We start from the raw sequence: 15,366 nt of genomic DNA, 5'->3' as shown, positions 1-15,366 counted from the left end.
CCTGCCCCCCCACCCATACTCCCTGAGCCTGAAGGCAAAGGCACACCCCAACCTGTCCTCTCCCTGACCAGCCGACCACGTAACCACTGGCAGCTGTGGAGTCAGGAAGACCTGAGTCCCAACACTACTACTTCTCCTTCCTCACGGTCTGAACTCAGGGTCCTCATCTATGCTGGGTATAGTCCCTCCCCTCCCCACACTCCTGCCCAGTAGCGCCTGGAGTGCAGACTAAAAACACATCTAGAAAGTGCCTCCTCTGTTGGCTGGCATCTGGCAGGGGCTTCATAAACCCAGTAAGTGTGCATTATTTTTTTTTATGTTTATTTTTTATTTTTGAGAGATCATGGGGAGAGGGGCAGAGAGATGGAGCAGGGGGGACAGAGGATCTGAAGTGGGCTCTGTGCTGACAGCAGAGAGCCCAACACGGGGCTCAAACTCACGAACCATGAGATCGTGACCTGAGCTGAAGTCAGATGCTTGCTTAGCTGACTGAGCCACCCGGGCGCTCCAACGTGTATTATTTTTATTATCGGCCCCCCCAGAATACCCTGCTGCTCTTCACCTCCATGCCCCTGCCCACCAGGCTCCCTCTTCCTGACTTGCCCTGACCAAGCTGGGTTACCTGGCAAATACCTATCCGCCTTTCACAACTCAGCTCAAAATACCCTCCTACCAAAGCCTCTTTTAAATCCACACCTCCAGGCCCAGGTGGAAGAGCAGAACGCCCCCTCCCCATAGATCCCCATCCCAGCCCTGATGCTCTCAGGGTCTCCCACTGCCTGGGAACTCCATAGGGGTAGGAAGGACACCAGAGTCCCACTCCCTTCCCCAGAGCCCAGCACAGGGCCTGGCACACAGCAGACACTGGAGGAAACAGCAGGGGTGACCGTGGCCTTTACACACAGCGTGCTGCACATACGCCTGCTTGTAACTGGCATCACAACCTTCTCACAGGTGTTTTACCGTCGTTCCATTTTATAGATGAGGAAATGGAAAAGCAAGAAGGTTAAGTGGCTTGGCCAAGGTCACAGACCTAGAGGCAGACCTGGGATTGGAACTCAGGACTCTCTGGCTAAAGTGCATGCTCTTAACCATTCCGGGTAAAAGAAGGAACAAGGAGGAAGAAGAGCCACAGGGGTGTGAGCTGACCCCCCGATGGAGCGTGACCCTCCCTGCTCACTCCTGCTATGTCACACTTCTTCATACTGCTGGTTTCAAGACAGAGCCAACCCTGCCCCCTGGACACCAGAGCATTTCTGACAAGCTCCCAGGGAAGGGTGCTGCTGAGACCATACTTTGGACAGTGAGGGTGCAAAGCAGTGGTTATCGAAGTGGTCCCAGCAGCACTGCTGCAAGTGGGGACCTGTTAGAAATGCAAGTTCCGGGGTCCCTGGGAAGCTTAGTCAGTTGAGACTCCGGACTCTTGATTTTGGCTCAGGTCATGATCTCACGGTTTGAGGGTTCAAGACCCACGTCGGGCTCTGGGCTGAGGGTGTGGAGCCTACCTGGGATTCTCTCTCTCCTCCTCCTCCTCCATTCGTGCTCTCTCTGTCTGTCTCTCTTAAGCTCTCTCTGCTTAAATACATAAACTTAAAAAACAAAAAGAAAAAAAGAAAAATTCTTGGGCTCCACCGAGACAGAATCTAAGTGTTAGGAGGCCTCCAGGGGACAAAAAAGCACTAAACCTGAGAACCCACTACAACTGCATCTGTTTTGTAAGGCCCAGCCCTACCCTAAGGCTCTACGTCCTCATGAAGGAGCATGGGGTGATGTGGGCCAGCCCTGGGAAGCAAGCCAGAGGGCCCTGGGGCCAGCCTGGGCTCTGTCCTTGCAAGCTCTGTAACCCAGGGCAGGTCCCCACCCTCTCTGAGCTTCAAGGCTCTCAAAGCAAGGATGCTGGGAGCAGCTCTCCTGCCGCGGAAGATGTACTAGGTGACTGTACTGCACCATTTCTGTTCCAGCCCTCATGCTGATCCCTGCAGTTCTCCATCACACGGACTCCACACCAGTGCGGTGTCTTGCAGCCATAATTCAAATGTTCCTTACAGCTACGCAGGTCACCACCAGAGAAAGCACAGTAGTGACACTGCAATGCCAGAAGGATATGATTGAGGGAGGGGGAGGGGTGCGGATGAATGGATGACCGCGCCACCCGGAAGATGTTACTGGAAAATAGAGTGGAATGCAGTCAAACTGGTAAGCAGGAGAGTACCATCTCTCCATCCTCAATACCACTCCCAACGCCTCTATGTCTGCACATCCTTCTACTGACAGAGACGCGTGCACGTGATCTGCGATGACAACCTGTGCCCACAGCAGCATAATGAGACCCCGGAAGTACCCCCTCCAAACGTTCCTGCACTGTGTAAACTTTTTATAATAAGCATGTATTATTTTCCACCAAACAAAAAAACCATTAGCTAAGAAACAGCGTTATAAGGGTGCCTGGGTGGCTCAGTCAGTTAAGTGCAGCCAACCTGATTTTAGCTCAGGTGACGATCTCAGGCTGAGAGACGGGGCCCGGCATCAGGCTCTGTGCTGACAGCGTGGAGCCTGCCTGGGATTCTCTCTCTCTGTCCTGCTCTGCCCCTTCCCTCTCGTTTTCACACATTCTCTCTCAAAATCAATAAGTAAACATTTTTTAAGAAAGGAAATAGCACAGGGCGCCTGGGTGGCTCAGTCAGTTAAGTGCAGCCAACCTGATTTTAGCTCAGGTGACGATCTCAGGCTGAGAGACGGGGCCCGGCATCAGGCTCTGTGCTGACAGCGTGGAGCCTGCCTGGGATTCTCTCTCTCTGTCCTGCTCTGCCCCTTCCCTCTCGTTTTCACACATTCTCTCTCAAAATCAATAAGTAAACATTTTTTAAGAAAGGAAATAGCACAGGGCGCCTGGGTGGCTCAGTCGGTTAAGCGTCTGACTTCGGCTCGGGTCATGATCTCACACTTCATGGGTTCAAGCCCCCCATCAGGCTCTGTGCTGACAGCTCAGAGCCTGAAGCCTGTTTCAGATTCTGGGTCTCCCTCTCTCTGACCCTCCCCTGCTCACACTGCCTCTATCTCTCTCTCAAAAATAAATAAAACATTAAAAAAAGGAAATAGCATGATAAGCATATTATTTATCAGCGCACAAGTAAGTATGAGAAGAGTTAAGTGTCGTTACTGGAAATGGACGGGGAAAGAAGGCAGTGGTTGCAGAGGAGGTGTGCATGTGCTATTTTGGGGAAAAAATAAAAGGTATTAAAAACACAAAGAAACTCTGACACCGGCTATGACACGGATGGACCTTGAGGACATTATGCTGAGTGAAATAAACCAGATATGAAAGCACAAATGACTATACTTATAGGAGGTCCCCGGAGCAGTCACAATCATAAACAAAAAGCAGAATGGAGGTTACCAGGGGCTGGGGGTGGGGGCTAGTGTTTACTGGGCACTGTGTTTCAGTCTGGGATGACAGAAAGTTTCTGGAGACAGACAGTCATAATGGCTGCACAGCAATGTGAATGTACTTCATGCTGCTGATCTGGACGCTTAAAAACTGTACACTTCAGAGTTTAGATGATCAATTTTATGTTACATGCATTGTACCACAATTTGGGGGAGGGGAACCCAAGGAGAAAAAAGACAAAAAAAAAAAAAACAAAAAATATTTGTTTCGACGCATACACCTGACATACTATTTTCTATCTGGAATGGAGGCGGGCTCATCTCTCTGTCCGTCACTCTCACTCAAATCCTCTTGATTACAAGCAGGAGCGAAAGGGCTGCATCCGCACCTCCCACAGCCAGCCTCGTGGGCAGATCGCTGGCGAGGGCCTGTCCTGAGCACTGGAGGATGGTGAGCACCAGATGCCAGGGGTCTCCTGTGCCCCTACTTGTGACAACCCAATATCCCTGGGGGACAAAAATCACCCTCAGTTGAGAACCAGTGGGAACTATCCTGTGGCCCAGGGCAGGTGGGGAGACCACTGACATCCGGGGCCGCCACGGAGGTGAGGATCCCACACACACTCCCCACTGCCCACGAGGCCAGACACACAACCCCCAGGCGGGTACTGCGGGGCTCCGCCTTCCTGTCCTCACCCACAGACACCCCCTTACCCAGCCTGATGTCTCCCTCGAGGGTCATCAGCACGTTGCCGGCTTTCAGATCCCGGTGGATGATCCTCTTGCCGTGCAGAAAGTTGAGGGCTTCCAGCATCTGGCGGCAAACCACCTGAATCTGGGGCTCAGTGAGGCCTCTGTCCAGCTCTGGAAGCAGACGGGAGAACCACGGTCAGTGTAGCCCACGCTTACAACCGGCAGCTGAATGTCAAGTTCGTGCCAGATACAGGAAATACAAAAGCCCCCTACGTGATGGAGCACTTAACCACCTACCAAGCTCATTTCTAAGCACCCCACATGTTACCTGTTTTGTCCTCAGAGGGACACTGTGGAGCAGGCACAACTATTACCTCATTCTACAGATGAGGAAGCCAAGGCTCAGAAAGGTCAACATACTTGCTCAAGGTCCCACAGGCAGAAATTCACTGATCTTAGATTCAAGCCAGCCAGTCTGACCTCAGAACTCAGGTTCACATCAAGAGGGTAAGCTCCATTCTGCAAGCAGGCAGTGACACTGACACCGTGTCAGCCTCCATGCCTGGTGCAAGGATGCGGACGGGTGCGTGGAAACTGTAAGCAATGCTTGGAACAGAGTGGGATCTGGATGAGGGTTGGGGGCGGACAGGATGGGCAGCAGCCCCTTCTGCCTGGGAGTGAGGAGGCTCCCCGGGAGAAAGGGCATTCAAGCCGTGTCTTGTAGGAAGAACAGGTGTTCGAGAGGCGGAAAGGTGAGTCCAGGGCACTCCAGGTCAAGGAAGCAGCAGAAGCCGAAGCCTGGAGGCTGTATGAGCTGGCGCTGAAGAAGTGTCTGCCGGCTGGCGGTGGTGCTGGAGACATGAAGGTGCTGGAGGGCAAAGGCCGTCACCAAAAGCTTCTTGTGTGCTAGTCAGTGAGACGCACACACACTACGTACAACCCCGTGTCTGCTTACTAGAGATGGCGGGTCTCTTCCCTGAGCAGGTGGGGAGCACAAAGAAAGGTATTCGACACGGGAGGCAGAGCATGTGCAAAGTACCCTTGTTGACTAAAGGGGAAGGTGGAGGGGAAAGTGAATCAAAGTCAGAGGTCGGAGGGGCCTGATTTTGCAGGACCTTGCAGGCCATCTATGAAGGCTGCACTTTCTCTGAAAGGCAGTGGGCAGTCCAGGAGAGGCTCTAAGCAAGGCAGAGACTGTCTGATTTTTGCATTTAAAAAATTCTCCCTAGTGGGGTGAGTGAAGAGCATGCAGGGGGCTCGGCGGCGGGCCATCGTGGCGGCGCAGAGGACAAGAAGGCAGCCAAGGCTTCAAAGAGGAAGCATTCTCGACTCAGTGGGTTAGGGAGGTGGGAGCGACAGGCAGTGGGACTGAGTAGGTGTAGGGGGGAAGGGCGTGAGAAGCTTCAAGGTCAACATCCTGTGTTCACTGACCCACTGGCCATTGTGAGTCTTTAGTTCTTGTTGCCACCAAGCCACCTGTGCTAAAGTGAGCCCCCACTGCCCTGCCTGCTGGGTCCTCCGGCTGCAGCTTCCAGGGCTGGCCGGCCAGGACACTGCTCCCAGGCCCCCCTCCGATCGGGGCAGTACTCTCCCATCTGTCTCGCCTGGCCGCGCCTGGCCACATCCTCAAGGACAGATCCCACGGGCTTGGTTAAAAATAAAACACGCCAGAGCCAGCTGCACTGCCCTGGGAAGCCCGGCCCCAGACCAGGGGCCCTTCTCCAGGATCTACAACCGCTATCCCTCCCTGTGGCCTCATCCTTAACTCCCGTGTCCCGCCAACCACGGACAGGCTCAGAGCCTGGGGGAACATCAGGACCACTCAGACCAAGCCCAAACCAAGGCGCTGCCCCTTACTAGCTACGTGGTTTCTCAAAGGTGCTCCATCTGTCTGTGCCTTCATCTCCTAATCCGTAAAATGGGATGATGAGAATCCATCACTCCGGCGATAAAGTACATTCACTTCTCAGCATGAAGGACAGTCAAGAAAAGGTGATTACTGTTAGGCGGGTCCTGAGATGAACTGGATTTTCTGTAGCAATTTTTTTTAAACTGTGACTTCTTGTGCCCGATTTATTTATATAAATGAAATCAGAATGAGCAAAACTGATGATGATGATGGTGGTGGTGATGATGATGATGATGGAGCTCTCACAGTCACCATTTTCTGAGCTTTTACCAACATACAGGGCCTGGAGTTAGGGACCTGGATGCATATGTTCAGTTATCTTCACAATGACCCAACCAGGTAGGTTTGTGCCTTATTTCAATATAATTTATCAACAGTAAAATTAATTTTTGTTTAGGGGTACAATTCTATGGATTCTGGCAAACATATAAGTCACGTGACCACCACCACGAATTAGATGCAGAACGTTTCCTTAGCTCCCCCAAGCCCCTGTGTGATCACCATTTCACCCCCACCTCCAGCCCACGAGCTACCATGACTTTGATTTCTGTCCCCACAGTCTTGCCTTTTTTAGAATGTCATATAATTGGAATCATAACAGCATGATAAATTCTTAAGATTAATTTTTGATTACACAGCAGTACATGAGCATTTTCTCCATATGAAGAAGATCTGCAACACTGCAGATGAGTCCTACGTCTGTGTGAAACCTCAGCCAGTCCCACCCCACCCCCGCTCCTCAGCAGGAGGGCTGACAGCCAAATGTTTAAGAGCGAGAGGCAAGGCCAACCGCATCAGAGCAAACACTGGGTGTTAAGTAACTAGCCTGGCCATACGGTGACACACCCTGCACATCCCCCCATCTCGCAAAGGGGCCAGGCCAGCGCCCCATGGCTACCCCGCAGGGAACCTGCACACAGCCCTCAGGTCTCTCGGACCCCAAGCCCAGGGATGTCCCTCTACACAACTCAGCAGGCCGATGGGGAGATGCCAAGGACAGAAAGTCCCTCTAAGCAAGGCCAGCATCTGCAGGACAGTCCACCCCTCATCACGCAGCTGCAGCCAGGGCCCAGCTCTCCCCNGGGCAGCTGACTCAGTCCGTTAAGGGTCTGACTTCGGCTTAGGTCAATCTCACAGTTTGTGGGTTTGCGCCCCGCACTGGGAGCTCTGCTAGTAACGCAGAGCCTGCTTGGGATTCTCTCTCTCCCTCTCTCTCTGCTCCTCCCACACACATGCTCTAATTCTCTCTCTCAAAAAAAACAAACATTAGGGGCACCTGGGTGGCTCAGTCGTTGAGCATCCAGCTCCGACTCAGGTCATGATCTCGTGATTCGTGAGTTCAAGCCCCACGTCGGGCTCTGTGCTGACAGCTCAGAGCCTGGAGTCTGTTTCAGTCTGTGACTCCCTCTCTGACCCTCCCCTGCTCACGCTGTCTCTCTCTCTCTCCCCTAGAAATAAATTAAAAAAACATTAAAAAAAATTTAAAAAAAAAAAAGATTCTCTCTTTCCCTCTCCTTCTGTTCTCTCTCTCAAAATAAACAAACAAACCAACCAAAAAAACACCTTAACGCTCAGAATGCTGAGGCCACTGGCAATGTTCCGTTCACTGCTGCCACCAATAGAGAGAAAACCACGTGGGACCGGAGCAGGAGAACCAAGGCAGCAGCCAGAGAGTGAGTCGGCCTGCAGGCTGAGCCACAGCCTGGGGCCCTGCCCCAGCTGCGAATGAGGCCAAGGACCTGGCATGTGTGAATGCCTCCTCCATCTCTGACATTCTCCCCCACGCCTCGATGAGCTAAGCTGCATACCTAGAAGGCCAGAAGCTGGTAGGTGGCACCCATCCTCCCCTTCCCTTTTAGGATCTGAACACATGGCCACCCAGTTAGAAGACGGCATTTCCCAGCCTCCCTTCTAGCCGTGTGCTCTTATGTTCTGGCCAGTGAGATGCAAATGGAAGGGTCATGTGGGGCTTCTGTAACACCTCCTTCAAAAAGTGGAAAGTGTGTTTGTGGAGTTCTCCTACCCTCCCTTCTTCCATCTTGCTGTCTGGAATACAGATATGATTGCTGGAGCTCCTACAGCCACCTTGTCACCGTGAACAGAAAGCCAGTATGAGAATGGGACCAACATAGAACAAAGTGGGGCCAAGAGTTGGAGTAGAAAACCATGTTCTTACGGTTTCTCAACTTATGAGAACTTGAAAAAACAAAACAAAACAAAAACTCCTAGATCAAGTTGCACCTGAAGCTGGAAACCCTTGAACTTTTTAGTTATTTGTGCAAATAAATTCCCCCTCCCGCATCTCCCACCTTCCCCCCACCAAACCAATTTAAAGAGTCTTTGATAGGGGCGCCTGGGTGGCTTAGTCGGTTAAGCGTCTGACTTTCGCTTAGGTCATGATCTCGCAGTTCATGGGTTCTAGCCCCACGTCGGGCTCTGTGCTGACTGCCAGCTCAGAGCCTGGAGCCTGTTTCAGTCTGCGACTCCCTCTCTCTCTGACCCTCACCTGCTCACGCTGTCTCTCTCTCTCTCTCTCCTAGAAATAAATAAAAATATTTTAAAAAAAAAAGAGTCTGATAGCCTTATGGCCTACAGAGTCTCAACTCCTACAAGACCACCATTTTTTTTGTTGTTGTTGTTGTTAAATTCTACCCAGAATGATGCAAAAAGGCAGTCTCTGCTACGAGAAGGAATACCCAAAGGCCGGATCATACATACTCGCATCCATCATTTACCCATCTGGGAACTCTCAGAGTGGTAAGGGGCTCTGCAAGGAAGGCCAGCATTTCTGTATTTCCGGAAAGGGCCGCCACAAATTCAACATTCCTGAGGTAAACTAGGGTGGAGGGGTGGGGAGAATACCCTCCTCACGGTAAGAGAGTGGCTGAATCATGCTACATAATATTGAAACCTTCCCCTCTCTGGAGCCCCCGCAAAATCCTGGGCCTGCCTCTCAGTGTTCTGGGGCACCAGACCCTTAGCCTCTCCCCGCTCACCGCCCACCAGGCCAGCAGATCCCAGGCTCCCCGTCTCAGCCCTGCTGTGGGACTCTGGGCCAGCTCCTTAACCCCTCTAAGTATAAAGCTGGTCAGGAAGTCGGATGTGCAACCGACTGAGCCACCCAGGTGACCCTTTTTAAAAAAATTGTTTTATGTTTATTTATCTTTGAGAGAGACACACAGAGCACAAGAGGGGGAGGGGCAGAGAGAGGGGGAGACACAGAATCTGAAGCAGGTTCCAGGCTCTGAGCTGTCAGGATAGAGCCCGATGCTGGGGCTCGAAGCCACAAACTGTGAGATCATGACCTGAGCTGAGGCCTGATACTTAACGGACTGAGCCACCCAGGCGCCCTGGAAATTCCCCACTCTTCAAAGAACTTCCCTTAGGTGTCTCATTTTCACCCCCAAGGGTTCTAGGGGGGGAGGCAAAGAGGGATCACACTCATCTTATGGCCAACAAGGCTTGGGGCGTCTGGGTGGCTTAGTCGGTTGAGCGTCCGACTTTCACTTAGGTCATGATCTTGTGGTTCGTGGGTTCGAGCTCCGCGTCGGGCTCTGTGCTGACTGCCAGCTCGGAGCCTGGAGCCTATTTCAGAGTCTGTGTCTCCCTCTCTCTCTGACCCTCCCCCGCTCATGCTGTCTCTGTCTCTCTCTCTCTCTCTCTCTCTCTCTCCTAGAAAAAAAAAAAAAAAAAGAAGAGCCTTGAGGGGGTGAGTGCCCCACTCAAGGACATGTGGCTTTTTGAACAGGAAGTGTTAATTTTCCAATGAGTGCCCTGCATTCCCTCTAGGAACCAACCCCATCCCCCAAAGGGGACAGAGCCTAAAGGTACTCAAAAGGCCGTGTGAACTGCTGGGGCAGGGGCGTGAAGGACACCAGTCCTGGACTAGCGCCTCAAGCCCCTCCCCAGCACCACTGCACTGGGTCAAGGACCACTCACCCAGCATGATGGCATCCACGGCTCCCCCAGGACAGAACTCGATCATGATCTGCAGAAAACACAAGGCAAAATAACAGTGAGCAGGGGTGCACAGCCCACGGGGATGGGGATAACCCCAGGACCGGGCCCCAGCAGGATCCGCCGGCACCCAATGCCCTTGCTCGCTGGCCTCTCTCCATCCTGCCCCAGGGCCTGGCCAGTCTGCACCACAGCCTTTGATCAGACACCAACCTTCACAGGAGGATCTAAAACCATGGGGGTCCCTGCCCAATTCATTTTTCGGGGGGGGGGGAGTTACCACGGAAACCCACAGCGGTAGCAAACAGCCCTTTGCACGCCACCAGCTCCCTCCCTTCTCCACCCTTGCCCCACCTGTCAGCTGCCCCACTTCCCGGGCTCCACAGGCCAGGAATCTCGGAGGACACCTCCCGCCCACACACAAGCCAGCCGAGCCCTCCGGAACCCTGGCACCGATCTCACGCCTCTCTCTGTCTCTCAGAGGACAGGGCCCCTGCTGGCTCGGAACCTCAGCCCCTCAGGGCCTTGAAGGGCAGCCCAGGTGGAGAAACCCAGGCCCAGAGAGGGGATGGGACTGACCAAGGCCACAGATTCTTAAGTGTCAGGTCCTGCCCCAGAAAGCTTTCCTAACTCCCCGGGTCACTGGTGCACACGTGCATTTACCACATGCCCAGGAGGGACAGGGCCCAGGAGAACACCCAGCCCCGGGCCCTCAGCGGGCTCCCCGCTCAGCAAGGGGGCTGGAGAAGGACAATGAGCGTGCAAAGTGCCACAGGAACCCACCCAGTCCCTCCCTCCCTGGCTCTCTCCCATCTCTGTTCTTTCTCACCCTCACGGGGCTCCCATCACCTGTGCAAAGACGCTGCCTATCTCTGAAATGACGGACGTTACAGGTAGGTCGGGGAGGGGGAAAGCACCACAAACTTGAGCGGCCATTCCCGGAATCGCCTCACCGTTTCCGGCTCCCGTCCAGGCCTGCGGCAAAGTCCCGGAAGCCTCGCTGGGCAGAGGCCGGCACCGAGCCGTGGGGCCAGTCGGTCCCTCAAGGGGAAAGAAAACCTCAGCCGTAATTCTCTGGGCCACAGCAGCTCTCCAGTCAGAGGAGGCAGGAGCGGCCGCAGGGTCTCCAGGAGTCTCCAGCTTGTGGCAGACCTTCCAGAGGCTTCCCGGCCACGTAAATATAGGGGTGCAGTGATCCTCGGTGGACCCGCTGTTCACCAGATGCAGCCTTGGGCAGGTCACTTCAACTGAGCGCACTTTCTCAGCTGAAGATGGGGAGGCTGAGGCCACTGCACTTGACTGGGCCCCATCACTGGGCTGTATCTGCGGGGGACAAGCCACACCGGGGTGCAAGAAACCACGGCAGTCCGGGTGCCAAAGGTACTAGCTGCTGGGGGTAGCAAGGCAGTGCGGGCCCTCCCAGCTCGGGCCTGAGCAGCAGACAGGGCAGCAGACAGAGGCTGCGTGCTGGGGGGGTTGGGGGGAGCCGTGTAAGGGGACACGGCCAGCTTGCACACCACCTCCTGCCAGGGAGGAAGGACAGGGCCTGAGGCTCCTAGGCTCACTCCAGTGGTGCTTGGCCCGCGCTGCCCCAGGACTTCCAACCACCACATCAACCCGGAAAAATGGCCATCAGAGATGAATTAATCTTTCAACCCAGAGCAGTGAGAAAGAGGTACTTCTTTCCTCCATTCACTCATTCACCCACTGCTCCATTCCACCACCCACCAGCCAACCAGACCTGTTCCCAGGGGTCACGGAACAAAGGTGACCGGGACACAGGCACCATGACCTCTTGCACAACAGCAGATCCTTCTGCCTTTTAATAATTCTCAGCTCCATGGAAGGACAGACAACCCTACTAACAGCTAGGAAAAGCCCAGCCATAAGAAGCAAAACCACTTACTAGCTGAGTGGCTCAGAAGATGGGGGGGGATACACACCCAAACTCCAGAGCAACGACAGGTCACCCAGGCCTTGCCAGGTGGCAGGCACCCTGCTGGGGCTCAGTCAGTATGAACTGTTACTATGACTCCATCCTTGAGCTCAAAGGTCTGGGATTTTTTTTTTTGTTAATGTCTTTTGAGACTCAGTGAAAGGTACCCTCTCTCCTCTCATTCCAAAGAATGCAAATAGGAACAAGTGTTTGCAAGCAATTCTACTGAATTTTTGCACCCCTTGAGGTCCCCCCACCAAACTCAGGTTAGGAGCCCCTGCTCTGCATCTGTACCCCTTACTACCTGTGTGGTTTGGGTAAGAGCTACTGTAAGGACTGGATGAGGTGGTGTTTACAAAACAACAGGCCTGGCCTCTTCTCTAAGGGGGCAGCTGAAAGGCGGACTTGAGCTCAAGGTCTGATGGTGCCACTAACTGGCTATGTGACCTTGAGTAAGTCACTTGGTCTCCCCCCGAGCCTCAATGTCCTCTGTAAAATGGCACTCATCACCTCCACCTCCAAAGTCAAGGCAGTTACGTGAGATTCACAACACGAAAGCACAGTAGCACAGTAGCGGAGGCACGCCAATTAATATGCTCTTGTTGAATCTCTAGCAAACAAAACCACCAGCAAATGTCACGCTTACACCGCATCATTCAGGCTTCCTACAGATCTATGCCTTCCTAGAGCTACAGTTTATCAGCACGCCCTCTGTTAATGATCAAGAGTCAGTATGAGAAGTGGCCAAACCCAGGAAGTTCCTGCCTCTGTCAGTGAACTTGTCCCTTACACCATCCCCTTACACAAGGTCCCCATGACCATCCTCTCCAGAGTTCAGCACTAGGAAAACTTGACCATTCCCCCAAACTGGTTGGCTTCCTCTACTGCAGTTCAAGAGCTCCATGACCCCATGCACTTCCCTTTTGTAATTTTTTAAAATTTACTGATTGATTGATTGCTTGCTTGCTTTGGCTGCTGGAAAGCTCTGAGCTGAGCTTTGGTTTTATTCCCAGGAAGAAATGTACCAACTTTTTTGGTTCTATGCCAAGATTAAACCCACAATATTTCACAATTTGTCTATGGACCCCAATGAAGTGTTTTTAAAAGATAACCAGCCTGCAGAAGTCTGAAGAAACAACACTAAACACACGTGTTAGAGTGATATTCTATTAACCTTTGTGTAAATATTGCTCGACTATACCCTCCCCCATGTGGCAAAACAGGGTTTGATTTTACTTCCTTTTTTTTTTTGAAAGTGTTTTCCCCCCATCCTTTTGATTTTAAAATTGTCACATCTTGGGGCACCTGGGTGGCTCAGTCGGTTAAGCGTCCGACTTCAGCACAGGTCATGATCTCACAGTTCATGGGTTCGAGCCCCGTGTCGGGCTGTGTGCTGACAGTTCAGAGCCGGGAGCCTGTTTCGGATTCTGTCTCCTTCTCTCTCCACCCCTCCCGTGCTCACTCTCTCTCTCTCAAAAATAAACATTTAAAAAAATAAAAATTTCACATCTTAGTGCCTTGATGTGATAGGAAAAAAAGTCCCTTTCATGACATAGTGACAAAGTTCTTGCTAGGTTCCATTACATGGGTCTTAACGTTCTATCTTTCAGCTTGTCACTGGTAGGACTGTAGGAGGCTTCTACAGAAATGTGTGGGGTTTAATTAGCACAATAATCTCAATTAATAAAAATAACAAAACATAAAAATAAAATAATCATCTTAATACCTTAGGAATTTACCAAATATGCATGCTTAGAAAACAGAATGGAGTCTCATACATCAATACTCAGGGAAGGACTATAGGCGGTCTATTACTTGATTATTCTCCATATCTTCTTCAACAAATATGAATTATAAAAATATTAGAAAAGCTTTGTTTTTTAATGGGAAGAGCAGGCCTCCAATAGCCCAGGGCTGTAGAGGCATCTGTTCATCTGAAGGAGGAGGGGGTATCCGTGTCTGTCCTAATGCTCTGCCTCTTGCCCTGAGGGCTGACTCAGCAGGTCTAATCACAGCCCAGTCCTGGCCTCTGCTTGAAGGTGTCGGATGCCTGACATCTCCTCAGGAGCCATTAGGAAGCACAAAGCCCTGATCATTGCAGCAGCCATCTTGCAACCATGAGGGAAGCCAACGTGAAGACAAAGCTCATACAAAGAGAAGGACAAAGAGAATCTGAGCCCTGCTCAATACCCCCCCACACACACACCTGACCTTTCTCTGGACTTTTCAAATAAAATATGCAGGCCAATTAATTTCTTTTGTTGTTTAGGCTAGTTTGAGATTCTCCGTTGCTTGTTACCAAAAGCACCTGATCTCACATTTGGCAAGAGATGGTGAGGATGAATTAGAACAATAGAGAGGAGGACAAGGATGCTATCTCATGGGGCAAATAAGACTTCCCTAGTAATCTCTAGGTGGTACCAGCTAAAAACACTATGCTGGTGGTCTTCAAACTTTAGCATGCATCAGAATCACCTGGAAAAGTTGTTAAAACAAGGTCCCTGGGCCCTGACGCAGAGTTTCTGATTCAGCAGGTCTGGGGTAGAGTCCAAGAATCTGCATTTCCAACAAATGCCCAAAGGTTGCTGCCACTGGTCCCCTGAGCTGGTCCCCTGACCGGACTTTGAGAACCACTGCTCTCCAGGAATTTGCAGAAGAGCAAGGCCTTGGGGCCACACCTTGAAGAGCCTGAAATTAAGTCCTCCATTAAGAGCAACCTCAGGCTGCACGTAGCCCTAATTCCAGGAAAAGCTTCAGCTGAAGCCACCCTCAGGACCACCCTCAGATCAGCCAATCAAAAGAAATGTGTAACATTCCTGTGGTCTGAGTCAGGGCTGGGAACTGCAGGTAGTTACTCTGTACAAACTAGCCAATCACTCACCGCTTGCCTAAACCCCAGGTAGGCCCTTTGAGCTCACCTTATAATTGGTCATTTTCAAAGGATTCTCAAAGGTCATGATCGGGTCCCACCAAAAGTAACGGACGCCTTACGGATACTGAATGGTCAAAACTATAACCATGGGTATTGTACAATTATGATTGGTGCTTATGTGATGATACAAAACGTACAACGTGTGCACTGTAACATCCCCGTCCCTTACCCCATAAAAACCCTGTTTGCCATTGTTTGAGGCTTCTCCTTGCTGCCGCTGCACCGATAGATGGGTGAGCCCCTGCTCGAGCTTGTAATAAAGACCCTTATGTAATTGCATCAGTGACGGCTCCTTAGGGGTCTCAGGGGTTCGGGCACAACAACCTCTAGCAAAAACATAATGCAATACAGTAGTAGAGAAATCTTAGGGGCAAAGTGGCAGAATTACCATCTCTTTTATCCCCCTTACAGGGACATGCTTTGAGGACCTTTGAGCACATGTCAAAGAGATGGGGATTAGTAAAGATCTGGTGGGTAGCAAGGACACCAAAATCACAAGCAGCAAAAGAAAAAACAAATACAATGGACTTCATCAACAATAAAAGCTTTTGC

At 51.7% G+C, this 15,366-nt stretch overlaps 1 protein-coding gene across 1 annotated transcript in view; it reads right to left on the bottom strand.

Annotated features, from left to right (window-relative positions):
* The window catches only part of STK10 (serine/threonine kinase 10), a 118,062-nt gene that overhangs the window by 55,282 nt on the left and 47,414 nt on the right, over positions 1-15,366 (bottom strand). Inside the window, exons 3-4 of the mRNA XM_077757325.1 lie at positions 9,929-9,977; positions 4,102-4,251 (exon numbers count right to left, since the gene is read on the bottom strand). Of these exons, the coding sequence (XP_077613451.1) occupies positions 4,102-4,251; positions 9,929-9,977 (199 nt within the window). The remainder of the gene's footprint in view (positions 1-4,101; positions 4,252-9,928; positions 9,978-15,366) is intronic.

The sequence above is a fragment of the Crocuta crocuta genome, unplaced genomic scaffold (genome assembly GCF_008692635.1).
Source record: "Crocuta crocuta isolate KB4526 unplaced genomic scaffold, BGI_CrCroc_1.0 scaffold131, whole genome shotgun sequence".
NCBI classification, from domain to species: Eukaryota; Metazoa; Chordata; class Mammalia; order Carnivora; family Hyaenidae; genus Crocuta; species Crocuta crocuta.
Note: the sequence above shows the minus strand (reverse complement) of the source record. Positions and strands in the feature narration are given on the sequence as shown.